The sequence below is a fragment of the Pantherophis guttatus genome, chromosome 1, assembly GCF_059756535.1.
Source record: "Pantherophis guttatus breed Tessera chromosome 1, ASM5975653v1, whole genome shotgun sequence".
NCBI lineage: Eukaryota > Metazoa > Chordata > Lepidosauria > Squamata > Colubridae > Pantherophis > Pantherophis guttatus.
The window spans coordinates 36,200,076-36,227,593 of record NC_142063.1 but is presented as its reverse complement, the minus strand read 5'-3'; the positions used below and the strand labels follow the sequence as shown (position 1 = coordinate 36,227,593).

Genomic DNA, 27,518 nt, shown 5'->3' with positions numbered 1-27,518 from the left:
TTCAAACTTGTTTGTACAGTTGCTGCATAGTTGTTTTAAGGTCATGCTGGAATTTGGTACATCGAAGGCTGCGGCTGTACCACGTCAGCTTTGATGTGTTAGATGTATTGGTCACCAAGGTGTTTACAGCTGTTGTGCCTTCTCTTGTAAATTCCAACCATGCAGCTGTTCAGCATTGTTGGCTCTCAACTTGACCAGTCAGTTATTTTAAGTAAAATGACCTTTTTTTGTCTTATCCTTATTTATTCCCAAATTCAATTAAAAAACATGCAAGGGCATTAATATTCCTACTACCATATGTAGATTTTCCCCCCTTTTCATTTGTGTTCCAAACACTGACAAGCTTAAAATAGCATCTTGATGTAGAACATGCTTTTGTCGGTACTTATGAGAACTCTTGTAGGCTGACTACTTGAATCCACTGCAAGGGAGCATAACTCAGAGAAGATCTGGCTTTCCATATTGAAGACATTTACCATCTTTATTTAAAAAAAAAAAAACCATCAATACAATTTTTAAAAAAAACCACTAAAACCTCAACTTAGGAGACTCAAGAAAATAGTTCTTCATGTTCAAATCTCCTTTACTTGGCAGGATCCAGATGTATTAAACATACAGCCAGTAAGAAGTTTAAAACATACAGTTGAGGATTGTATTTGGGGCTGCTCTTGGTCATTGAAGCATTCATTCCTCTAGAAGCAGTACTAGGCTACAGTATTAATGAGAGTGCAGATACTATAAGATGTCTTCTATGTGTCTTCATAATGTCTTTTATAGAACCAGTGCAGGAAATTCACTTTTAATAAAACTGCATTCCCTTGCGATGGATCCCACTATCCATGTATGAAAGGGTTTCTTCCCCTCTGGCTACTGTTGCTGATCATTGAGATAAATTATATAGCTGTTTGCTTAGTGTTTAGGATAATTTATTTTGATGGATGTGTGCCTTTTTAACAAACTCTTCAATGTTTGCATTTTAAAAAAAAACTGAGGAAGAACATCTCTTGTTTCAAAAATGATCCTAGAAAATCATGTAGACCATCCCAAGAATATTTGGGAGAAATGCGATTTTGTAAACACCTGTTAAATGGCCTTGTAAAATGCATTGAATCTTGTTTTTTAAAAAAAAACCCGGGAGGGAGGAGTAAGCAGCCAAAACAAAAAAAAAAGGCAATATAGTACTGTGTTTCCTGCACTAGCAGAATCCAGCCCTGATTTGAATTCTGTCCAGGGAGATGAAATGTCCTCCCAGGGAAGAGTGCAACTGGTTGAGCAGGGGTCAACTGGCATGCTGCACAACCCCACATGAGGAGCGTGACACCCCTCCTCCCTGTTCCCGGATTGCTCGTAGAGGCTGATGAGCCTGGCTCCTGGAATCCTAGCAGATGAAGCAGCTGTGTTGGGCTTCTACATATATGGGGCAGCTGCAGAGCCAGCTGTCGCTTGGTGTGAATCATACAGCAGAAGATGCTGTAAATAGACCTGCGTGGGGTAATCCAATACCTGGCAGCCTTTGGTTTTTCACTGCAGGCCATCTTCTAGGTTCCAATTTTTTTCCCCCCAAAGCAAAGTAGCAAACAGTTAGCAGGCACTAATAAGTAGAGAACAAACTTCCAAGATGTTCTATCCCTGCTCTCGATGCTTTCAGTGTCTTATGTTTGAGATCTTCATTACGACCATGTTGTTTGAGTTGTACTGCTTATGTTGTTAAGTATGAATGTATCTTTGCAAGTTAGGCAGCAGCCAACAAACAGTTAGAAACTGAACAGAAGTTGCAGAAGTCCAATTTGTATTGTGCCTGGGCAGCAGAAATTGTAGGAGATGGAAGTTCAACAACTTTTCATTGAGGGTGTGTGTGTGTCACAGATTTTTAACCATTGAAATAACAAGTCTGTTGCAAAGGTCTTACAGCAGACTCTCCCCAATTTGGTACTTCCAAATTACAATACCCATCATTGATAACCAGCACAATCAGTGTTGTTTTCTGGAAATGATGTGTAGTCCAGACTTCTGAAGGACATTTCCTTAAAGAGGAAGGAAGGTAGCTTTCCAGGAGGCTATGGCATCTTAGACAATATAACTGGCTAAGGACAATGTGAGATGTACTTACTGCATCGTGCCTGAAGATGGCCATTCAGTAGGATTTCCTTTTAAGTTGTCAACTTGTTAGAGGGAACAATTCCATTTTACTTTGTTTTGTGAAAAGCTTGCCATTGATCTAGAATTCTTGCCATTGTCTACAGGTGCTGGAGGATAATGACTATGGCCGTGCAGTGGATTGGTGGGGCTTAGGAGTTGTCATGTATGAAATGATGTGTGGACGTCTTCCCTTCTATAATCAGGACCACGAGAAACTCTTTGAGCTCATCCTAATGGAAGAGATTAGGTTTCCACGTACGTTGTCACCCGAAGCAAAGTCTCTTCTGTCAGGTTTGCTGAAGAAGGATCCAAAGCAAAGGTGAAGGTTTAATGCATTTGACCTGAATGCTTCCCAGATTCTTGAATGACCAGTCAGGTGTCTTCTGTATGTTTTGCATTATTCCATTCATTGCGATTTTGATTTCTCAGTATATCTAAGTCTGTTATGTGTGTTCTTTGTTATTGTTTAGCTGTTTTATGTCCCCTGATAAAGTTCCAAACATATAGTCTACAAACACACTCTCTACACACACACACTCTACACACACACACACACACACACACACACACACACACAGTGCACTAGGTCATCCCTTAAGAGAAAGGTAGTGCAATTTGATATGGCTAGAATAAACATTAAATTTTAGGGTGACCATATTTATTTTTACCCCAATGTTGGATGGTCCCGTGAACATCTTAAGAAGAGCATATATCATAAATAGAAAAATAATTATAGTGGCAAGCAAGCTTTAGGAATAAAACTTACATAAACAAAATGACTATGGGTAGGCAAAACAGCAGCAGGAGCAGAAGTGACTTCTGACTTTCTTCCAATTTCCCCATTGACTTTGCTGTGGAAGCTGACAGGGAGTATCAGAAATCATGATCACCTGACCAAGGGACACTGCAGTGGCCATAACTTTACAAATAAAACTGGCCTCAATATGGTGGAAATTTCAGTTTTATAGGAATAAAGGAATATAGGATCCTTTAGCAGATTTTAGGTACTGTAATTCAGAAAGTGTTGCAGTATAATGCAGTGTTTGGGCTAACTTGTGGGTTCAAACAGATAAACACTGTGAGGGTTTTAGTAGTGTATCAATAGATGCATAGATATTTGAGAAACTCTATTGTATAGGTAGTGGGGAAATAGAAACTCTTAGAGCAAATGAAGATTCTTTTTTCCATAAGATCACTACATGTTTCATTTCAAGTACAGTGTTTGCTTTTGTTTCAGTGCTGTTTCTTAATTATGTTTGGGACATAGCTGCCTTCTAAAGAAACAATTATTGTGAATACTCTTCATTATCCCTGGAGAATAAACAGTAAAGTATGTCTCAGGTCTCGCTCCTTGATATAGAACAAAATCTTCTGTATCTTGAGGGGTGATCGTAGGCCACAGTGAGCGGGGCAGCAAGGCAGTGATGTGGGAAGAGTGGTTTTTTCAAAAGCTTGATAATCTCTGGGTAGCTGTGTTTGAGTGTTTTGGTCAAGTTTACATGATTTTATTGTGGTTTGCTTTAAATTTTAATAGCGTGTGTTCAACACTTCCAGGAAGGTCCTAAAAAAAATTTTTTTTTAAAAAAAAAAGGCTTGTTAGAACTTGCATTTCTTCATTAATTCTTAGCAAAGTTGTACTTTTATTGTGAATGAAAATACGCCATTAGAAACACTTCAGAGAAAATGAATTTAAATTAAATGCACCGTATTAATGTTGGTGATTTCCCTCCCCCTTCCCCACCCCGCAACAGGTTAGGTGGTGGACCAGATGATGCAAAGGAGATTATGCAGCACAAATTTTTTTCTGGCATTGTTTGGCAAGATGTGTATGAAAAAAAGGTATTTACAGTTTTTAAGATGGGATTTTTTTAGATTGTGTTAAAGACTTTAAAATTCTGTGTCAGCTAGCATGCTGCAGTTTGAGAAAATGGGTCTCCTCTCATTCCTAATTTTCCCACCATTTAAGAAAAAAATTATCTTGCACATAAAACCTAAACTTTTTGTTGCATCTTGAAATTTTATATATCTAAAGTGACATGGTGCAGATTAGGTAATCTTAGATATGGTCCAAAGTACAGATATGTACTTTGTATATCTGTACATAATGCAGAGTTGATTGATTATAAGTGGATATTATGCCACTTCAATTAACAAAAAGAATTTAAGCAGCTTACAAAACTATCCAAAACAATCATTTTCCTTCTGTGCTTCATTCAGCTCTTCTTCTATTGCAGTCTTTTTTTTAATTTTCCTGAATGCAGCTCAATTTGCACAATGTTCCCATCAAGAAACTAGAATTGCAAGGTCCCAAACTGTCCCCCATATTTGCAAATGTTGCATTGCAAGAGTTGTTCTGTCCCAGATGTCCAGGCTTCTTCTCTCTTTCTGCACAACTAATATCCTTCCTAAAGTAGCTCTCTGCTCCCCCTTAGTGGCACAGCACATAAATGATCCTAACTACTGCATTGAACTGCATCAACTTTTTGCTGATTGAGATGGATTTTTTGGCTCAGGCTTTGATGCAGGGCCCTTGAAGCTGATTTTTTTCATTAATCTTTTATTGAATGTTGAGGTCAGCATGAACACTTCCAAGCATATTGTCATTCAGGTTAATTAAAAGAGCCTAATGCATTAAGATGTAAAAGATGTTTGTAGTTAAATTTACCAGTACTTGGCAACTTGCTTCCACTTTTCTCCTTTTAAGTTCATAAGCTTGCTCTGAGGTTCACTTTCTTTTCTCCACTATTCCCTCCATTCTGGCAGCGGAACTTAAAAGAGAAAAATGAAGAAGAGAAAAGAGCCAGCCATGCTCTCTGATTAGCATGCATTTCAGTTAATGCCCCAAGACATCTTTGAAAAGCTCAGCTTTGTTTTGTGGTTTGAAAAGAAAAATTATATTTGAAACCTGTCGTCTTTATATTTTGGGGTTACTGTTTTCTTCTTACTCTAATTGTATTGGGGAAAGAGGATTGGCGTTCAATTATCATGTAATTACATGCCAATTCTGTGCATTTTTATATAGACCTCCCATCTGAACTATATTTCCCCCCAAGTATCTAAATGGCAACATTAATCACATTGCTGCTAGGGCTATTTTGAACTGTCATTTTTCCCTCAATATTTGGATTTCCCTGCAGGTGTAAACCCCAAAATGCTAATCGTATTATGTACCCTGTTTCCCCGAAAATAAGACATCCCCTGTTAATAAGCCCAATCAGGCTTTTGAGCACATGCGCTAAAATAAGCCTCTCCCCAAAAATATTTAAACGCAGAGTTGGAAATCAGGTAAGATGTCAAGAGGAGCCCCATCTTGCTCCACGTGCCCCAAAATAATAAGACCTCCCCGAAAATAAGGCCAAGCGCTTATTTTGGGGTTCAAAAAAATATAAGACAGGGTCTTATTTTCAGGAAAACACTGTATATAAAAGACTCATTTTCTTTAGTGGGCATTGTTTGCCTGCCTTATGGTTAATGTATTCTCTGCATTGGAATCAAGGTTTTAATGATCATATCTTCAGTTTACAGATAACTTATTATGAATATAGATTCTACATCTCCAGTTCTCCATAGGAGAATATATCCAGCATTTTTATAAATACAAAAAGTATTGGAGATGGTTCAAGACAAAAAATATATCCACTGAAACATCAAAAACAAAAAATAGTTTCTTGCTTTATAAAGCTAATAGTATTCTCACTTTATCTTTTTTTTATGTACTGCTGCCTCTAAATCCATTTTGTAACTTGGTCTTCAAGATGTTCGACTTCCTCTACGTAATGCTTTTTAAAAAAATTAAACTCTGGATATTTCTAGTATTATACAAAATGCTGTCGGCATTCAAAGTAGTTCAGGGCATCAAAGCAATTATTTAAAAAAATTAACCAGCTGCAATATGTACTATTCTTCTAGTATGACACTTCTGAAAGAGCTAGCAATTCTCAAATTGCGGGCTGGGAGCAAATCGTACACTGGAGGAAGGTTGATTTTAATTTGAGAATGAAAGGCTGAATTTGTTTATATCCTTAAATCTTCTATCCTGCACCAATGAAACTTGGACTCTGAGCTTCCACACTATTAAATGCTAAAAAAAAAAAAGACAGTTTTGAAAAATCTGAACCTTTTCCCACTGCAGAATTAAAATGCTATCCACTGATTCTTGAGTGTAACATTTGTTGTTCGTGCCACCAAACGACACTGCCACTATTGCAACTGCTGTGACTCACTGAAGGAGGATGCTGGCTTTGCTGTTCTGTCCGTTATGTCCAGCTGGCAGGAATAAATCTGCCAGTCATGGCTCTGCAGAAGGCCTGAGGCCGGTCTGGTTGCAGGACACGGTCATTCTAGGCTTTCTTCTTCAGCTTCTTCTCCTCTGCCCCATCCTGTTATAACGCAGGATGAGTAACGGGTTTTGAAAAAGCCCAGCAGAGCCAAGACATGGAAGGTGCTGAGTCACTGGAGTTTTGTTGCCCTCTCTTCCTTTCTTTTTGATCAGCAACAGAAGCTGACTTCAGATCCCTGTTTGCCATGTTTGGGAAGCAATAAGGGCAGGGTAGTGTCGTCCAGTCTCTGCACTTTGGCTGTTCTAGCCTGGTGCTAAACTGGTAAAGCCATAGAGCTAAAAGCACTACCGTCACAGAGTTTTGGTTTCCCGTTCCTTAGGGAAAAACACAGCACAATGACAGCCAAGCCACCACCTGATGCTGCCAGAGCATTAATCCTTCAGCCTATCAGTTAAGAAAGTATTATCATCTTCTCAAATTCCTTGATTAAAGCTTACTTTATTCTAGTAAATCTGGTAAATGTATGCGTTAACATACTTCTGGCGCAAAAATTCAACAGCGCTTTTTTTTTTTTAAAGATAGAAAAATGGATATTGAACTAAAACAATGCAATGTTTAGGTTTTATCTTTTAGACCTTAATTTCTGGAAGAAAGTAGCTGGCAGGTGTAAAGGTCAACAGAGGTACTTGAAAAGGATGAGTGTGTGAATGTATACAATTTTGTTTTATTTTTTTTCCTGTCATAAATACTTGTGACCAGTGGTGAAATGTAAAATTCGTTACTACCGGTTCTGTGGGCGTGGCTTGGGGGGGTGATGGTAATATGACTGAGTGGGTGTGGCCAGCTTTTTTTTTTAAACTTTTAAAACCATTTTTTTCTACAACCTCTTCAGCTGAAGAGGTTGTTAAAAAAAATGCTTTTAAAGCCTCTGACGATCCCAGCTGACTTGCCTGATCAGCAGAGGCTTTTTTTCCTTTTAAAAACATGTTTTCTATAACCTATTCAGCCGAAGAGGTTGTAGAAAAAATGCTTTTAAAAGCCTCTGATGATCCCAGCTGAGGCATGCGATCATCAGAGGCTTTTTTTTTTACTTTTAAAAGCATTTTTTTTTGGCCAAAGAGGTTGTAGAAAAAATGCTTTTAAAAATAAAAAAAAGCCTCTGATGATTGCACGGCTCAGCTGGGCAATGGGGGGGGGCAGGGATTTTTGCTACCCATTCTCTGAACTACCCGCCTCCATCGCTACCGGATCGGGCGATCCGGTCTGAACCGGGAGCATTTCACCCCTGCTTGTGACCCTATTCTAAGTATCCTTTTGTATAATGGCAAAAAATAAAATACCGAGATCTGCTTTGCAAAATAAAGCATTTCCCTTTTATATTTTATAACCGACTATTATCAGAGGCAACATCTCATCCTACCCATGCATGTAATACTTATTTCTTCAGAGAAAATCATTCGACACTGCCATGTATATATATTAGCACCTAATCACAGTTCCCAACCTGATGTGCTCTGTCTCTCTATTAGTATTGCAAGGTGACTTAACATGGGGTTTTCAAGTATTTTCAAGCTGCTGAACCTGTTTTTTTATAAAAAAAATTCCAGAACCCCTAATCCACAAAATGACAGTGACTGGTTTTTTACTGGAGACATATCTCTGCTGGTACCCCCAAAAAATGGCCTTAAACACCATTTGGTTACACCCCCCCTCCCTTTTAAGCTTCCAGGAGACCCCATCAAATTCTCAAATAACCCTAGGAATTTTTTTAGCAGAAAAACCAGACAAGATAAAAATAGGGAAGCTCTTGTTCTACTTTTGCACACTAATGAGTGTCATACACTAGTTCAGTGATGGCTAACCTTTTCCGGACAGAGTGCCCAAAGCGTGTGTGACAGGGGTGCTATTCAGCAGGTTCTGACAGGTTCTGGAGAACTGGTCGAGGAAATTTTGAGTAGTTCGGAGAACCGGCAAGTGCCACCTCTGGCTGGTCCCAGAGTGGGGTGGGAATGGAGATTTTGAAATATCCTTCCCCCAGGAGTGGGGAGGGAATGGGGATTTTGTAGTATTCTACCCCTGCCACGCCCACCAAGCGACACCACGCCCACAGAACCAGTAGTAAAAAAATTTGAATTCCACCACTGGCGTGCATGCACACACAAATGCACCCACATGCACCCGAACCCCCAAAATGGGTGAAATGCTCCCGGTTCAGACCGGATCGCCTGATCCGGTAGCGATGGTGGTGGATGGTTCGGAGAACCGGTAGCAAAAATCCCTGTCTCCCCCCCCCCATGCCCAGCTGAGCTGCACGATCATCAGAAGTTTTTTTTTTTTTACTTTTAAAAGCATTTTTTCTACAACCTCTTCGACCTAAAAAATGCTTTTAAAAGTTAAAAAAAAAAGCCTCTGATGATCCCAGCTGAGTTGCCTGATCGTCAGAGGCTTTTAAAAGCATTTTTTTCTGCAACCTCTTAAGGTTGTAGAAAAAATGCTTTTAAAAGTAAAAAAAAAAATTGGCCAAGCCCACCCAGTCACATTAACCCCCCACCAAGCCACGCCCACAGAACCGGTAGTAACATATTTTACATTTCACCACTGCCCCAAAATGCAATGCGTGGCGGCCCCCTACATGCACCCTGCCCCCCGTGCATGCACAGCAGAGACTCAAAGACCAGCTGGCCGTCTGGAGGCACATGCCCAGAGGAGCTGAACTGGGTCAACGGCTCGTATGCCTTCAGAGAGGGAGTTGCGTGCCATCTCTGGCACGCATACCATAGGTTCGCTATCACAGCACTAGTTGATCATGTCTCCACTTTTTATCTCACCCTTTATTTACCGCCAAATGCCTTAGAGTTAGGGTTCTCAATCAATGGTTGACAGCCAGCTCTGAATTTATGCACTCACAACATAATTGGGATGTGATTACATAGGAATTAAGAAGCTGGGCTTGTCACCTGGAAGGTTGGCAGTTCAAGACCTAAGTAACACGTGATGGAGTGAGTTTCCAATACTTGCACCAGCTGCTGCCAATCTAGCAGTTCAAAAGCATGTAAATGGAGGTAAATAAGTATAGATACTCTTTCTCTGGGAAGGTAACAACATTCCATGTGCCTTCAGCATTATAATCATGGGACAAAATGGTCTTTGGACAATGCTGGGTCTTCAGCTGTGAAATTGGAAGTGAGCACCACTCTTGAGAGTTGGACATGACTGGCAGGGGAAGCCTTTGCCTTCTAGCATAATCACAGCAAGGATTTTGCACTAATCATTTAGGTCCACGATGAGCAAAAACTATCAGGACATGAAGTGTTGAGATCAAAACTACAAACCCACACAGAATCAGAGAAGTGGCTTTTCATTTAATTACATTATTCTCCTTTATAAGAGGATTATATTATTATTATTACTACTACTGTTACTACTACTACTACAACTACTACTATTGTTATTGTTACTATTGTTCTATCACAATTTATCTGAAATTTAACTAAAAGTCAGAAAATAAGCTCAATTGGCTCAAGCATCGATGAGTTCATGCGATATGGGATTAAGAGATCTGAGTGGGCTTAAAGCTGGAGTAGAAGCGTTCCCATTCCTATCCTACATTTTTAAAAGAATATAAAAATATTTTACTGCCAAAAGTTGGTTATTTGGCTGCCAAATTTCAGCAACGCAGGCTCGGCTACCTGGGGAGGGTTGCTGAGATTTCCCTGTTCTAATAACTCAATTCCAGGTTTTATTTCTTTTTACAGCTGGTACCTCCATTTAAACCCCAGGTGACATCTGAAACAGATACACGCTATTTTGATGAAGAATTCACAGCACAGATGATTACTATCACCCCCCCTGATCAAGGTAATACTGCTTGAAAGTACTTTAGTTGGACAACAGGACACATGGCTCAACTGAAAGCTCAATAAATTCTTCCCTGAAACTCTGGGAAATGATGGCTCTGGGCAAGATGCTCCAAGGTTGACAACATAAGTTGTCTTTGACTGTTTCTTTGCACAAAACACGTTTTTCTAAAAAATAAGAGCTTTCAGAGTTGCCAAAGTTCTTTGTATCATGAATCCTGGTGTTAAGATAAAAGTAACTAGATAGTGGCAGCAACAACTACCAACCTACTACATCAAGGCAGAAGGTAGAACTACAAGAAAACTTAAGTGTGGCAGCTGAGCTTGTATCAAGCAGTACTGGAAGTTTTTCTTAAAAACAGATTTTAAACTAGGCCTGCTTGTGGGCTCCTTTTTTTTGACAAATTCTAAAATTCACTACCCCAAAGATACTTTTTTCAAAAGAAAAAAAAAGATATCTAAGAAAGTCCAGTTGCCTTTTGAAGAAGGCACCTTTGGGACAACATGACCTGGATGACTGAGAATATCCACAGACTAAAATCCACTAGATTTGCCAATCAGCAGCATTACCATTTCCTGCCTAATTTTTGTGGAAAATGACAGAAAATAAATATTAAGTATTCCTTTCTGAATGGATAAAAAATTATGCCATACAAAAATGTCACAGCCATATTGACAGCAATTGATTTTATTTTATTTTTTTAAAAAAAGCTTATCCTCCTAGCTGTAGACAGATTGTCGTCGTCCCCACCCCACCCATCAGTAGGGGGTCACGGTGGCTCATGTAAGACGCTGGGCCTGTACACCGCTGAGGTTGGCGGCTCGATTCCTGTGAGCGAATAAACTGCGTAGGGACAAGAAAGAAGCCTTCCCCAATTGCCTACCAGCATTCAGGGGTCCCGTGGGTAAAGATAACACTGCCCGAAAAAATTTATTTCACAGAGGCAGCCAGCTGCCTTGGTGATCCCTGGCTAATACATGCCATACGCTTAAAAAAAAAACATCAGTAAATGAAAGCTGTTTCTTTACCTTTTTTCTGATCCACGTAGCAAGGGTTAATACAATCTTAATACACAACTGGCAATCTTAGATTTAGCTGGCAATCTTAATCGTAATATACCACTGGCAAATTTTGTATTAGTGCAGTAGATGGGGGGAATCTGCAATAGAGAATTCATAACTGCCTCAGTAAACTGCAACATCCAGGAAAACCACAGTTGTTAAAATGACAGAGTTAGCAGAAGTGTTGTAGTTAGAGATTATTCTTAAGAAGTAGTTGCTACTGGAGGACTAATCCATAGGGTAAAAGTTTGCAGTTCTTGGGTCCTTTTTCCAAAACTTCTAGATTATATATTATAGCTCCATCTTCTGCCTTGATGTAGTACAGGGGTGTCAAACTCGCGTCATCACATGACATATCGCGATTTCCCCCCCTTCGCTAAACCGGGCATGGGCATGGCCATGGCCAGCGTGTGATGCATCCGGCCTGCAGGCCATGGGTTTGACATCCCTGATGTAGCAGGTTTTTAGTTCCTGAGCTGCAATTATCTACTTTTACCTTAACTCCAGCATTCATGATACAGAGAGTTCAGACAGCCTATGCATCTTACTGACAAGTAAAAGAGAAAACACCTGGTAAAAATTAAATAAATTCTGTCATGTTATCTCCTGGCCCCTAGCATTAAAGGCTGTGACCAGGGAAATCACTTCCTTCCTCTGACAGATGAATCAATCTCACAAAGAATAAATAGAATTAAATTTTATTTCTAAAGAAAGGAAAACAAAAACTAAAAATTCCTAGTCAGCTGTTAATATAAAGCTTTCAGTGGCAGGGGAGATAAATATAGTGTTCAAATCACAGATTGTGAATTAAAAGGATCTCCCATAAAAAGCTATAAAGGGCTGTAGACTAGATATAACCCTTTAAGCAGATCACATAATGCTACTGAACTCTTTACCAACCAATAGAAGTGGTATGAAGTTTTCATAAAATGCAATTTTCACAGAACATAAATTTTGAAAATGATAAGACATCAGCTAGCAGACACAGGAAAAAAATAAATGTAATGCAGTTCTTAGCTACATTTTTCTAGTCCCTTCTGGGGATTAGATGGGCCTTGGAATATAAGTGACTTCTGTGCAAGTATATGTCTTGGAAATCCTTCTTTGTGCAAATACCAGCTGAAAGCTTGAGGGTAAGAGTTAAAGATTTATTTCCAATCTCTCTATCAACTTTTATTAAAGTTGATAAAGTATATATAAAGTAATAATAGTAGATATAAAATAATAAAAGTATCAACTTTTATTAAAAGTTTATTTTAAAAAAATTAATAGAAGTGATTTTGTGAGGGGAATGCTTGTTATACAGGTGCTCATCTTGAGACAAAAATATCCTCTTTCTAGGAAACAGTTATTAGTCTTGTGAGAATACTAGTGGAATTACAATTTGAGTGCCCTACAATTCTGTATCCTTAATTAACTAAAAAAATTATTTGTTTGATTCAGTTATCAAAACCAAAGCACGTTTATTTGTATAGGACTTTTTATTTAAGAATATAAACACTGAGATTCCTACTCACTGAATTCTTACGCATTAGCAATTTTTTGGGGGAACAGCAAAGCAAATTTAAACCACATTGTTGCTAATACACAAAGAATACATGAATGCAACAGAGGTATAATAGCTTGATGTGGGATGCAGACAGTGTTTTCCGTGACTAACTGCATAAATAGCTAGTTCATGTTCAAAATTGGGAGGGGAAATACTGATTCCCAATTTGACTTTTTTAAAAAAAATCATTTAAAATAAATAAATAAGTATCGGTAGTTGATAAAGTGCAAAACCTATAGCTATACTCTAGAATTGTAATCTTTTGAAAAAAATGCCTTTGAGTCCCATTGCATTGGTAGAGAACACTCTGGTTTACTTTCTGGTAAATGGATGTTTTGTGAATAACCATGCCATCATGACTATAATTTTGTGAACAGGTAAGTCTCTCATGGTGTTTTGTGTGTATACACCCAAGATCTGCTTTCAGAATTCCAAGTGTATCCTAGCCTTGAAAATGTCTACCTCATCTCGCTTTAATGTACAGTGTACTTTCCATACCTCAGTAGCAATGCTTTAACCGTCCTTTCATTCTGTTTCCAGATGACAGCATGGATTGTGTTGATAACGAACGGCGGCCACACTTCCCTCAGTTCTCTTACTCCGCCAGTGGAACAGCTTAATGTTTCACTTGTCCATAACTTCAACCAATCAGACTGCATTCTGGGACCTTTAATTTCAATGGACACTAGAGAACTCTCTACGATACATGAATTACAAACTATGTTTGTATTACGGTTTAGTTGAATTTGTAGGAAGCCTCACAGGCTGTGTATTTAAAACAATCCTGATGAATTTTTGAGTCAGAATCTCTGCAATTTTGAGAAGGAAGATAAGAAACCATTCTTAATGCATTATAAAAAAACAAAAAAACTTTTTCTTCTGGAGAGACAAAAGGACATTTTAGGTTTTTAAGAATGTGCACCAAAAGTTTTCTTTCAAAAAGTCTAAAAGCAAATGTTGGCTGTTTAAAAAACAAAACAAAAACACAACTGTTTTTTATTTATTTCATACTGTTCATTATGTGTAAGTAGAAAAGCTGCACTCTGAACAATTAGATTTATTTAGGATGAGAGGCAGACTTAGATAGTGCAATAATTAGAGCAGCAACACAAAAAACGAACAAACTCTGGGCCATCAAGGCCACAAGAAATCTGCTGGCAATTCTAGGAAGCCTTTTATAGGAATGGCATGTCGGACTTCAGAGAGATAGAGTCAAGAAGAAAATGATGTTAGCACAACTGCTACTACACATTACATATCAAACAGAGCTGAATGATCTGTTTTCAAAATTACACAATGTCCTGCTGAAGACATCACATTAGTTATACTACATTCTTGTCCCAGCATGTTTCTGGGAAGTTACACTTTAGAGAAACAAATCAGTTTTACCTATTTCAACTGAAAACACTTTAAAGTTGCAAAAATTTATCAGGGGAGAGGGCAGGATTTGTACACATTAAAAAATAAACCACGCACAATAGTCTTAAGTGAAGAAACATCTATCTTACTGAGCAAAAGTCATATTTTTGGCAGTGGAGTCATATTTTTGGCAGTGAAGCGATAGGCCCTGTTCACATATGTATTACATCTTTTCCCAGCCTGATGCCTTCCAGAAGCGGGTCACAGCTCCAAATATGTCTGTGCAGCATGGGCTTTCAGCTGCCACAGAATTCTGCAATGCGTAATCCTGATACATCTGGAGGGCACCAGATTGCAGCAGCAGGTTTTAGAGAGGCATTAATATGGCAAGATACTTCGCACATTGAAATCCCGTCCATCTGTTTTCCACTCTTCAATGTACATTTTTAAAGGTTATAAGGGGGAGGGAGGGCAAGCTGGATGGTACCACGATGTATGGGAGAAAAGTCCATCAGTGGTTGCAATGGCTATATGTAAAAAAAAAAAAAATATTAAGGTGAAACTTTATACGATCAAGATTTTTTTCCCCTCTCGTTTTGTTTTTTTATCTTTTTTGTCACTTCATTTTGTATTTTTACAGCCACATCATTCTGGATTTACCAAACAAAATTATCTTTTTGCTTTTTGACACGGGCCAGGATTTTAAGCTCTCGTACTGTGAATGAGTTTATTCAGTTGTGGCTTTATGTTCTTTTAGACACGCTTGTGTTTCTGTTCTCTTATCTGTTTAAAAAAAAAGACCTATATTGCAGTTCCTTAACTTTTTTTTTATTTGAAAGGGAATGTATTTAAAATACCCACAACTTTCCCTTTACACAAAATTCCATTGTTGTGTGCGTTGTACTTTTTTTTAAAACAACATTCAGTTCTAGTATTTTTACTTATGATATGAAAGTTTCCCTCAAAAGTACTTCAATAAAATGTGCTTTAACAAGTTAGTTTTGTCTTGGTTTTGGTAGCATGTATAGGGGATTAAAAAAGCAAAAATGATGCAGATTTTTCTATATTATGCAGTTTTCTCAGTAGCCAAGGCTGAACAGTAGCTATGAGGATTAATCTTACTTATTTGAAAAGTTGATCTATATTAGCAGGGATTTAAAGTGAAAAGAGGATTGAGCAGGGAAGAAATGGGGAGGGTTCAGTTTGTTGGGTTGTAAGCAGGGGTGAAATCTAAAATTTGTTACTACCGGTTCTGTGGGCATGGCTTGGTGGCGGGGTAATGTGACTGGGTGAGCATGGTCAACTTTTTTTTTTTACCTTTAAAAGCACCTTTAAGAGGTTGCTGAAAAAAATGCTTTTAGAAGCCTCTGACGATCAAGTAACTCAGCTGGGATCGCCAGAGGCTTTTAAAGGCATTTTTTTTTCCTACAACCTCTTCGACCGAACAGGTTGCAGAAAAAAATGCTTTTAAAAGTAAAAAAAACAGCCTCTGATGATCGCACGGCTCAGCTGGGCATGGGGGAGGGGCATAGGGATTTTCACTACCGGTTCTCCGAACCACCCGCCACCATCGCTACCGGATCAGGAAACTGGGAGCATTTCACCCCTGGTTGTAAGTATACTGAAATTGGTAAGTTCTTTCGTCGTATGATCTTGACAAAGTCTGCTTGATTTCATTGAAAATGTATGAAGGTTATCTCTGTATTTTCAGGTGCAAGAAGAGGAATTTGTGAAAGTCATTTAGTGACAATTTTAGAAACAAAGTCCTGAACTCATACCTTGCTTGCACATTTCTTTTAAAACAGCAGTAAATTCAGCAATACTTTGCAGAAAGCATAAGCTTTAGACCCTCAATAGTCTAATAGCAATAGAATAGTAAACTGAACGACAAAAAAGAATGATCTTCAATTATCTTCTTCACATTCATTCCCAGTTGTTCGGCTTCACTGGTCATGTGCTTCAAAAACGTGTAGCCTATATAATTATTGGACTGCAGATTCCATCCTTAACATCCAGTAATTTACTCCTGCTGTGCCGGACAGTTTATTGATGTACTAATCAAACGTACGTCCTTCTCAATCAGATGATTCTCAGTGGCTGATAATAATGACTTTAAACATCCCAAAACAAAAGTGTGCAGTCCAGCATTTATTGACACCAACTGTAGGTTACCTTTGACCATGCCTGCATGTGCTTTGTCAGCTATAAGCAGACTGAGTGTTTGAATCTCAGACTCTGCTACAACTAGTGTACTGATTTGTCCAGCTGAAGCTAATATACTGTGTCTGGTCTTATCTTTTATCCCACCTGTTATTTTACCAGTCTGGTACCACAATCTTGAAATCTTATCTCCCCTTTATTAAAATGTTAAGTTTCATCACACACACAGCCCAATATGACAATTGTAAAATTGTCAATTGTAAAATTGTACAAAGAATCTTCTTAACCAAAACATTTCTTAAATAAACTGCGTAATTGATGTTAAAGAGGGAGCAGGGTATATTTCCACAGGAATGAGCTACAAAGTCCTGGTTTTTCTGTTAAAAATTCTGTCCTCACCTCCAAATATAAACTTGAAATGTCCCCAAGGAAGATTTTCTGTAACACCAAGCATGCAGGGAAGAAAATGGTTTAATTACCCCGCTGACTTCTAAGCTGGAGCTTTGCAGGGCAAAGTATTACTTGATGGATCTTCTATCAGCCAATGTTGGAAAGTTAATTGTGATGAAATAGTTGTGCATAAAGCAGCTTGATCTTGTTTTACATTTTTCCCAGTGCTGAGTGTTGATGAGAAAAGCGTTTTGGGAAAATAAACACCCACCCACGGCTAAATTAAGCTTCCAGGTGTTTCTCAGTATAACCGGTCAGAAGAAAAGAGTGAGGAGGCACTAGGACCTACTGCCAAGTGTTGGCAGTAGGTCCTAGCAGGACTGATGGATGCTGGTGTCAACTCTTTATCTGTTGTGCTGCATTAACGCCTAAACTCTCAACTGTTGCAAGCAGAAACAGGACAGTTTGTGCTTTGTTTTCTTTTTGCTTGGTCTATCTGGAACACCTGATAGAACTCTCAAAACTGTTAAATGTATGTAATAAAATAAATGGAATATTCAGCTGTTTACTGGAAAAGCATCCAGAGATATTACAAGCAAATCAGTCAGGATACAAGGCAAGAGGAATGTCCTAATAGACACAGATTCCTCATGAGTCACCACACACTGTACTTCAGGATAATGGGATAGTGTCTTCATGGCCAGTCTTAAGAAGCAAGATCATGTAGAGCCTGGCTGCTCCTTAGCTACTTTGGCCCTAAGCTATATAAGGCTTTATAAATTAGAAAACTTAAGAGTTCATAAAATGCCACCCTATTCTGCATTAACTCTCACTTCAAAATACTTTCAAAGAAAGTTCCAGATAGAAGAGATTCCAGCAGGTTAGGACATAACACACATGGGTAAAAGCTGGCTGTTTTTTTTTTTTTAAATGTACAGCTCATTGCCCTGTTCCAGTAAGCAGATAGGGTGAGGTCAGAAAATAACAAAAAAGGCTGAACCAAGACTTGGACAGTGCAGTGCAAAAGGTGGATTGGGCTGAGAGTAACTGGCCCAGTCGCCTAGCCAGCTTTCATGGCTGAGGCAGTAACTCTGTCTCCCTGTTTGAACATTAACTTTTTGTTAATTTTCATAGATTGGTATTAGAACTTGATGAATACAGTTATTGCCATAGACCTGACTTTTATCAATAAACAAGGCTGGAGAAACAATGTAGCACTGAAGTCTAATATAATCTCCCAGGCTGAGATTGAATTTTACACAACCAGGAGCTTCTTAACCAAAATCCTAGAAACTCGCTTGGTAAGAAATGGAGAGAACATCCAATGGTAAATTACACTTCCACCCCCATTGTGTTTGTGGCATGATCCAGAGCAAGACAAAACATGGGAGAAAAAAAGGATTTTATTTAAAGCTAACTCATATTCAATAGGATTTAATATGAATCACTGCAGAATGACACTGAAGGAATATATCCCAGTGATATTTGGCTACAGGTCCAAAGAAACTGATGTAAATTAGCTGCCTCCCCACTCCACAGTGATTCTAGATCTCCAGACCTGTCCCAAAAGCAGAAGTGTCTATAAATCTATAACTTGACATGTAATCCCCACATAGAGATTGAAGTCCTCATCCTGATCCACAAGTAAAAAAGGTTGAACTAAATGGCTTAGGGCAGTGATGGCGAACCTGCGCGGAAACATCGTGCATACATGCGTGCCCAACAATCAGCTGGTTAGCACACATGCACAGGTTGGTTTTCGCACTGCCATGTGCGCAAAGGGATGGCGCTCCCGAAAAGCCGAACTTCTGGGTTCTGGTGTGCATGCACACCTGACAAATCAGCTGGCCAGCATGCATGCGCACAGCGGTTTTCAGCATTGTCGCATGCGTGAAGGACAGCTGATCATCGCATGCACATGCACGCCAGAAACCCGGAAGACAAACAGGCAAGGCCATGTGTGCCGGGCGACATGGCTTCAAGTGCCACTTTGGCCATGCGTGCCATAAATTCACAATCACGGGCTTAGGGCTTCCCCATTTTTTGTTGGCCAACAGACATTTGGCATTTAGAATTTTAGTTTGATACACTGGCTGCTTTGGGATAAGGAGTGCTGCCTTTTTTCAATATGATTCCTAGGGTATCCTAATCAGGCATAGAACAGAAAACTCAAGTCATGGAATGTGGAAGTCACTAAGGGACCCATCATCAGACATAATGGTGCCCATGGGCCTTGTAGTGGTAGCTCTTGAAATATCTTTCAAATAATCCAGCAGTTGTGACAGAGAAGATGAATTCAGAACTACACACTTTCCTAGAAAAATTATGCTCCTCTCCTTCACTTTCTCCTATTCAATTACCTGGTAGAAGATGAGCTAGTTATAGAACAAGGTTCAACCCAAATTTGGGAGAAAGTGTTAGGCTGCACTCAAAACATAGAGGTAGTTAAGAACCATGCAAACATTTGTGCATAATATTCTTCCTGTATTCTGATCATTGTCATTTGCAATTAAAATACAGAAGAATGACATGCATGGCGTGGCAGAGAGAAAATTAGAAAACAAATTTCTTCTCCTTTAATAAGAATGATTTTAGGATTTTGCCTACCAGTGCACCCAAAGATAATAGGCTTCCTTCCTAACACAATGGAGCTGAAAGTGTGGCTTTCTATCATCAATGTTCTCTGCCACAAGATAGCTCAAATTTAAAAGCTATAGAAAAATGCAAGTCAGTGTTTAATCATGAAGTGAAGGCCAAACACTTTTTTCCTCTCCTATTGCATTCTTACATCCTATTTCATGGTGGAATCAATAGTTACTACCTCTTTCCAAGGTGTTTTGCAATTCTAATTAAATGCTTAAATTTCAATTGCTTGGTTACTTTATGTTAAAGCTCAAAACATTTTGCAAGTAATATTTCAGATTTGGCCTCTGTCTTGCTGTTGCTTAGTGTAAATACATTCTTTACCATGTATAAAGCCACATCATAGATAGGGGGACTAAAAGTGTTTAAAATGGTAATATTGTTTTTAATGAATAGTTGCAGTTATTGTGTTAAAAATGGTAATAAAACTGCAGCCATTCCTGAAATTCTACAGATTTTTTTCCAGGAGGATCAGAATCATATTTAAGCAATCCAACTCACGTCACTTGGAACTCAGACATATGCAGTAGGGATTTGTTGAGTTAGCACTAGATTCTTAATTTGAATGTTAGAAAAATATTATTCAAGTATGGGGATTATGACAAGAGTGCTGAGACAGATCATGGCACCCTGAAATTTAAATGGTATGTGGTTGAAACCATTACTGTCTAGAAACAGCTCTACACCAAAGTCCTGTGCAGGAAGATCATTACTGATAGCAGTGAAAGCAGGTAAGAGTTCTTACTCATTCCCAACCTAAATTAGTTGGGTCATATTGTCTCTCTAGGGCAGTTCAGATCACACAAGGCAATTTTACTGCTGATCCTTATTGTGATCAAACTGCATCTTACATATTTTCCAATGAAGTCTTATATTTCCTCACCTAAGAATTTAATTGCAGATATGAAATACTATTTCAGTAGGATAATTCATTCCCCAGAAATACAGAATTAAGAATGCTAAGAATATTTTGAATGCAATACCTGCTAGGATACAAGGAAACAAGCGGGATACAAGGAAACAAGCAATATTTTTTGAATGTGGGATTTTTAGTATTAATTTCACATTGAAATTAAAGTTGTAATGATTTTAAAATACGATAAAACTAATCATACTAACCTATAACATGTCCTTATAAGTAAATTTTGCATATGATACACATTAGCAGGCATTATTTTAAGGGCCTGTGTCAATTATGTAGCATAGCTGGTATCTTTTATATAAGATAAAAAGAGAAACTATGTGTTAGCTTAACCTCTCTGAAGACTGGAATTGTATGGCAAGTGCTAGTATCATTTAGCTTAATACAAAAAGACATGCATCTTGTTTTAAATAAAAGAAATACTACTGACTTCTTAAATATGGTATCAAATTTCTTTCACATGGAAGAATTGTTAAAATACAATCTTGAGACCCAGGACTCCCCTCCCTCCGCCAAAAGATGAATTAGCAGATTACAGGTAAGAGAAGAATTATTTTAAGATTAGGATAGTGATTTTCAATTAGAAATCAAATCTATAAACTATTTTCTTTTATTGGATACTGCAAAAACAATATGTCACGTTATGTTCAAGTAAACGCACCCTGCTTACTCACTTAGATATTTGAACACTCTCCAACTCCTAACCCCCTGCTGATGCAACATATGTACTCCACTAGGTCTCCAAGACAAATCTGACTGCTTGTCTGGAAATACTAAGAATCCCTTCTATATTCTCTACAAGGAATATAAGATCCATATTTTATCAAGCAACACAAAAATCAGGTCTTATCAAAATAGAAAATATTTATTATATTAAACTACAATTACAGAATATACAATATTTAGAAAAAGGCACTCCAGTATCTCAAAAACCTAATTATTTAAAAGCAATACTTTCTTTACAACACAAATGACAACCATTTCCTAAAAACAGCTGTTTATTATTTGTACATTGAGCAGCCACTGCAAAAGATTTGATCTCCAACATCCTCTGATCTAAAAAAAAAAAAAAAGATAAAAGTTAGTTTAATGTCTCTTTTTGATTAGTAAGTTCCAAGAGAACACAACTTCTGTTATGGCTCTTCCACATACCATAATGCTTTGTGACAAAATTAAGCTGTGAGGAGAAATAAAACATAAGAATTGTCTTACTGAATTCAAATAAGATCCAACTAGACAATCCTGACATAAAAGATTGAATTAGCTGCTATACTATCGTAATTAACCCAGCCATATCTAAATCTCCAACGTTACTGAATTCAAGTAATAAATTGTAGTATGTAAAAAATTCCCTTCTGTCAAGAAACAAAAATGAACTTGATTTCTGGGTATCAGTTCTTAAAATTCTTAATGCAACACTTTCTGCAGCCCCATCTCATACCACCTTTATTAACTTTGCACTTAGTTTTTGTCATGTTACAACTATAAACCCCTCCAGAATTTATCAGTTGAATACAACCAAAGGAAATTAAAGCTTATCTGGATAAGCACTTACTCTATAACTGAGCATAATGAACAGACAATGGTGCTGCAACAGCTGCAGAGTTTGCTGCAGTTCTGGCATATGTACTGATCACACTGTGTGCAAACATCTTTGATGTCAACTGTTCTTATACAGGAGGAACAGGCTTTTGATACTCCTACCGGCAAAACTGTGTATAAACAAACAGATTGGTAAATTAGATTTCAGCACTGTTTGCCATAAGCATCTCCTTTAAAATATAATCAAATCAGATTATTTGGACTCTAGTACAAAATCATTTATATTGATCGAAATAGGTTTATCCAATAGATAAGGTAACACTTAGTGGAGTTGAAGTTAGCAGGGAGTGAGCCTGGGACTTTCTATATGCAAATCAGGTGATACTACTTTTTATACATTCCTACACCAGATAAGATCATTTAAATACAATTTCAAAAGATCAATTGCATTTATCCAATGAATACAACATTGCATTTAACTTTTACACAATATATTCAGAAATCTATTTAACAATACAATATTCTACATACATATAAAACTTCATACATTGGGAACAAGGCTTGCTATTATTTGCTGTCTCCTCTTTTTAAAAGGAAAACTAGCTAGATACATCCACAAGCCCAGGAGAGTATTCTTTCATACACACTTCATCAGAAACCAAGCAATTAAAATTGCATTGGAAATAATCTATAATTTATCGTTAACCATACACAGGTACAGTTACCCTGAGTATAAAGAAACATTCAATTTAGCATAACTTGATAATATATTCTTCTCCTACTTCTCCAAGAATTCTTCTTCTCCAAGAATACTCTTGGAGTATTCTTGGAAACTACAGATGATTAGTAGTTGTGAGAAAAATAATAAACTATGAATGACAACTGAGAAAAATTGACACAGGCTGGCTGTATATCCTTATAATTTCTGTACCTGTATCATTTCTGTACTGCCTAAATGAAATTACATCTGAGGCCTTTTCCAATTACAATTTCATATTCCAAAAATCCATGCTGCAAAAAAGTTGGTGCTGCAGAGCACATAATGTAATTCTAAACAACTGGGAGAAAATTCCCACCACAAACTTAAGTACTGAAATTTAGCTACTACCAACATGATCCAATGACAGTAATATATGAGCACAAGTTTAGTCATAATTACAACTTCTGAATTCTCTTATCTCTGAAAACAACAAGCAAACAGCATGTCTAGATATAAATATATAACAGGCTGAAAACTGCAAATGAAAAATTAATAGTACCTAAGTGCTTGATAACTAACCATCCTTACCCATTTCACTTGCACAGGGTTGTCGAAGTTTTCCATCCTGCCCAATTAACATTTGTCCATTACATCTGTGCCAGGAACAAATTTCTGATTTGTCTATACATGATTCTGGATATTGTGCAATTAGATATGTTCCCACTGCACTTGCATTGCAAGTATTGTTCATGTATGTTTGAGCCCCTTTGAAGAGTAGTTGTTTGGTTTTCTCTGTGATAATGAGAACAAGAACAAAGATGACAATGTTATTTTAATTATACTGTCCAGAGTGACATTACAGTGCATTATTCAATCTGTGTCTACTGTATAACCTGTACCGTGTTTCCCCGAAAATAAGACCCTTATATTTTTTTGAATCCTGAAATAAATGCTTGGCCTTATTGCCATGCACTCAAAAAGCCCGATTGGGCTTATTATCAGGGGATGTCCTATTTTGGGGGAAACAGGGTACAAATTTATAGCAATAAATATGACCTCAGTTACTTTTTTCTGCCTTCTGGTGGCTGGCTGGACTTTTCAACCCAAATATCGTACCCTCCAAGCTAACCAAGAAAGAAAATTGTGAGCAACTTCCAAATCTCTTTTCCTGCAAAGAATTTCTAGCTGTTGGAAATCATGAACATATGATTTACCCAAAACCAAACCGTACTGCTTCAATGAGGCCAGAATTATATATATATATATACATATACATACACACACACACACACACACACACACACACACACACACATATATATGTGATTTAATGTTAAATACCTCAGTTCAAGCTGGTTTGATATGAGCTTATCACAGTATCATAGTGACAGTACTTAAACAGGGAACATCTATATGCAACATTACATACAAATTAGATGTTGAACCGAGCTGAATGGTTGGAGATTCAGCTGTTTTAAGTCTTTTAAGCCAGCAAGAACATAAAATAGCCACTAAGATGAAGCAAGGGGGACTACAACTGAGTGCACTTTGCTTTGTGGGGGGGATGGAGCCAAGTTTTGCAATCAAGGGTGTTTAGGGAAAGCAAGGCAATCAAATGACACGGGCTCTTTTGACAGAGGAACAACGAGCCCCGGCTTTTTATCAAATGGCTTGCTTGGAAGGTGAGGCGGAGCACCTCTGAGCATACACAGAGCGCTTTTTTTTTTGGTCACGCACCAGCCAAGTTAGAGTGGCCGTTCCCGCCGTGTTAACAGTAACAGGAAAGAGGGGAGCTTCGCTTTTCTTCCTCCGGGCAGCCGCCTTTCCGGAGGCCGAGCGGGAGAAAGAAGGCGCATCCCGCTCACGCTAAGGGCGGAAAGGCCCCGCGGGGGACAGAAGGGAAACGCGCCCTCAAGCAGCGGAAGGAAACTAGGAAAAACTCGCGAGGACAAGAGTCGCCGAGCGATTTCTCTGCCCTTTCCACCCCCTCCACCCCCCACGTCGCCTCACCGAAGATCTCGCGCCGGTACCTCTCGCCCATGACGCCCTGGCTCAGCTCCTTCAGCCGCACGCGCGTCTTCAGCTGCACCGGGGACGAGTCCGCGAACGGGCAGGACCGCTTCGGCATCTCTTCCCCACGAGCAACACGCCGACCGTGGCACGGGGCAGCCCGCAGCTCCGGCTGAGCTGGAACAATTAACGCGCCAATCGAGCGCTGCCTTTTCTGCGCGGCAAAAGGCGTAAACAAGGAATCCGCTGCACGGCCCGCCTGCTTGGTCACCCGCGCCTTTTACGTCATCGGACCCTCGGCCAATCGGGAAGCGAGAAGGGGACACGGGGGAGAGAGGACCCTGGGATTCTGCTAGTGGGCGCTCGCATTGGCGGGGGGGGGGAGACGTGACGGCAGAGGGGCGGGGCTGGGTCGAAAAAGCGCGCCGGCGAGGAGGAGGAAAGTCCTTCAAGCGATTAGCTTTGGAGCTTTGGAGAGTCCGCTTTCAAACCAAATTAACAGAGTTGGAAGGGACCTTGTAGGTCATCTAGTCCAACCCCCCGCCCCCGTCCAAGCAGGAGACACCCTACCCCATTTCTGACAGATGGCAGTCCAGTCTCTTCTTGAAAGATATATAGGACCAATCTGAATAGAATAGAATAGAATAGAATAGAATAGAATAGAATAGAATAGAATAGAATAGAATAGAATAGAATAGAATAGAATAGAATAGAATAGAATAGAATAGAATAAATTCTTTATTGGCCAAGTGTGATTGGACACACAAGGAATTTGTCTTGGTGCATACGCTCTCAGTGTACATAAAAGAAAAAATATAGCTCCAATGCTAATTGCTTGAACACTTTCCTCCTCGTCTGCGCTCTTTTTGGACCAATAGGTCCTATATAGGCTCTGTTGAGTATTCTTGAATAAACCTAATTTAGGATGCGATGTTGGAGTCAACACTTCATCAAAAACACAAATGAAGTGGGCATTTACCTCCTCGTTATGATTTACATTTGAATAACCTTAACCAAAAATTTAACTTAACTTTTAAAATTTAGAAATTTAGCTATTGTATGTGAAAAACACACATGTTTAAGGACTAGGTTTACTCCATTGCAGCCTTCACTCTTGTGTCACCAAATTCTTCGCTGAGTACATTTCTTGAAAGCAGAGGGATTTATCCACTATGAAATGAATGTCATGTTGCACAATAATATTTTTTTCGTGGTGATAAGATGCCAATGTTTTTCCCAGTCATAAATTTGGAAGGAGGAAGAAGGTAAGGTGAAGAATAAAATGTGGCTTTAAGGACGAACATGCTGTAAATAATCTCTATTCAGTATATTCCATAGGTTTTGTAGAATAAGCATTTCAGCTGTGTTTTTCACCAAGCCTGGACAATATGCAAAATTTCCAACATATTCTTATGCATGTTGAGATTTTATCTAAAAGTTATGTAATTATCCTTCTGGTGCCATGCATATGCAACACCATGTGACAATATAAAGTAGAATTTACTATGGAATTCTTGGCTACAAGTGACATATGATCTTGAGCTATAAATATCCTCTTCTAGAATTTACCATATTTGGTGATCTTGGAAGATTTTGGCCATGTCTATTTTTTTAAAAACAAAAATATTGTAGTATTATCATTTACATTTATAGATATAAATCCCTAGGATCTTCAGCAGTATACAGACAATCCTAAGTAGTACAATAATAGATAAATCTAAGATATATGCAATAAACAAAGTAAACAGATGAAGTAAACAGATGAAAAGCTGGTCCAGACTGATGCAGCATGTATAGTTATGGATGCACCTCAGTATGCCCATAGGTCATGCTACTGTGAGATCTATACTGGTTACTTTGGGCTTCTAGGTGCAATTCAAAGTGCTGATAGTTGCCTGCAAAGCCCTATATGACAGGGCTAGGGTATTAGTGGGGCCATCTTTCTCTTATCTCTGCCTACCTAACAAGATCTGGCATGTTCTAAGTCTTATCAGTGTCATTTAATGGAGCCCAAGAAGGATGCCTTATCTATCACTGCATTTGTGTTGTGAAACAGCAACCTCTCTCCAGATCTGGATGGTTCAGATCCTGCTGGCTTTTTAAAAGATCATGTTCTTCCCTTTGGTTTAGTATGGTAACTTACTACCGGTATGTTGTATGTAAGTTACTGTCTTGGTTTGTATATATTCTGCAGTTACTAATCCTTGTTGGCTGCCCAGAAAGCAAAAGAATGAATTAATAAATATAACATGACCATAGAACTCTTATAAAAAAACAGGTAAGCTACATATAGAATAATAAGTACAGAGTGCACTAATTGATTGTGCATGTTCTTATAAACAATTCCAATAATAATCTTTTGGTTACTAAAGGTAAATTTTAGCTGACATTTATTTCAACCTGAACCCAGTTTCTGCTGACTTCAGTCCACATTGGTTTGGTATTACTACCTAACTTAGTTCAGAGAGAAAGCAGGAAGTAACCAGCAATAACATATTTGCTTTGGTGATGCTTTCTGTTCATGTTACCTCTTTGTTTTCCTCAAAAAATTAATATATGACTTGCATCTATATAACAAATGTTGCTGCTGAATTTTGTTAACATATAGTCACGTGCATGTATGTCTTTAGTGATGCACTTTAAAAAAGCTAAATATAATTAACTCAGCTACCCCAAACATTGTATCAAATTTGGCGTACAAAATTGGGTCTTGCATTAGTGTCATCAACCTGTTACTGGAAGAACAAAGATAATGGAGTAATTACTGAGTGCCATAAAGAATTTGGCAGCCTCAGGGAAAATGCTAATAGAAGGGTGATCTTGATTAAATAGTATATAAAGTCACACATTAGAATGAGATTTAGATTGTAATTTTTGAACTTTCAAATGTGTTATAAAAATAGAA

At 38.4% G+C, this 27,518-nt stretch overlaps 2 protein-coding genes across 4 annotated transcripts in view; one reads left to right on the top strand and one right to left on the bottom strand.

Moving 5' to 3' along the window:
- AKT1 (AKT serine/threonine kinase 1) overlaps positions 1–15,244 on the top strand; it is a 114,432-nt gene extending 99,188 nt beyond the window's left edge. For both annotated transcript variants that reach the window (XM_034418586.3, XM_034418587.3), the window contains exons 11-14: positions 2,244–2,458; positions 3,891–3,978; positions 10,175–10,277; positions 13,428–15,244. In XM_034418586.3, the coding sequence (XP_034274477.1) occupies positions 2,244–2,458; positions 3,891–3,978; positions 10,175–10,277; positions 13,428–13,507 (486 nt within the window). In that variant the 3' untranslated portion in view covers positions 13,508–15,244. The remainder of the gene's footprint in view (positions 1–2,243; positions 2,459–3,890; positions 3,979–10,174; positions 10,278–13,427) is intronic.
- Positions 15,245–21,210: 5,966 nt separating this feature from the next.
- Positions 21,211–24,891, bottom strand: SIVA1 (SIVA1 apoptosis inducing factor). Of its 2 annotated transcripts, XM_034418589.3 has the most exons (4): positions 24,614–24,891; positions 23,192–23,395; positions 21,917–22,073; positions 21,211–21,417 (listed from the first exon to the last, which is right to left on the bottom strand). In XM_034418589.3, the coding sequence occupies exons 1-4, from the start codon at positions 24,729–24,731 to the stop codon at positions 21,363–21,365; spliced, it is 534 nt and encodes a 177-aa protein (XP_034274480.1). In that variant the 5' UTR covers positions 24,732–24,891; the 3' UTR covers positions 21,211–21,362. The 2 variants fall into 2 exon arrangements, with proteins under 2 accessions (XP_034274480.1, XP_034274482.1); XM_034418591.3 differs by lacking the exon at positions 21,917–22,073 and having other exon boundaries at positions 24,614–24,846.
- Positions 24,892–27,518: the final 2,627 nt, after the last annotated feature.

Coding starts and splice junctions, on each gene's coding strand:
- SIVA1 (XM_034418589.3), bottom strand. CDS start 24,731: ATGCCGAAGCGGTCCTGCCCGTTCGCGGACTCGTCCCCGGTGCAGCTG. Junction 22,074..23,191: donor ACCCTGTGCAAGTGAAATGG/GTAAGGATGGTT, acceptor GTTTATACACAG/TTTTGCCGGTAGGAGTATCA. Junction 21,418..21,916: donor TCATTATGCTCAGTTATAGA/GTAAGTGCTTAT, acceptor TTTTTTTTTTAG/ATCAGAGGATGTTGGAGATC.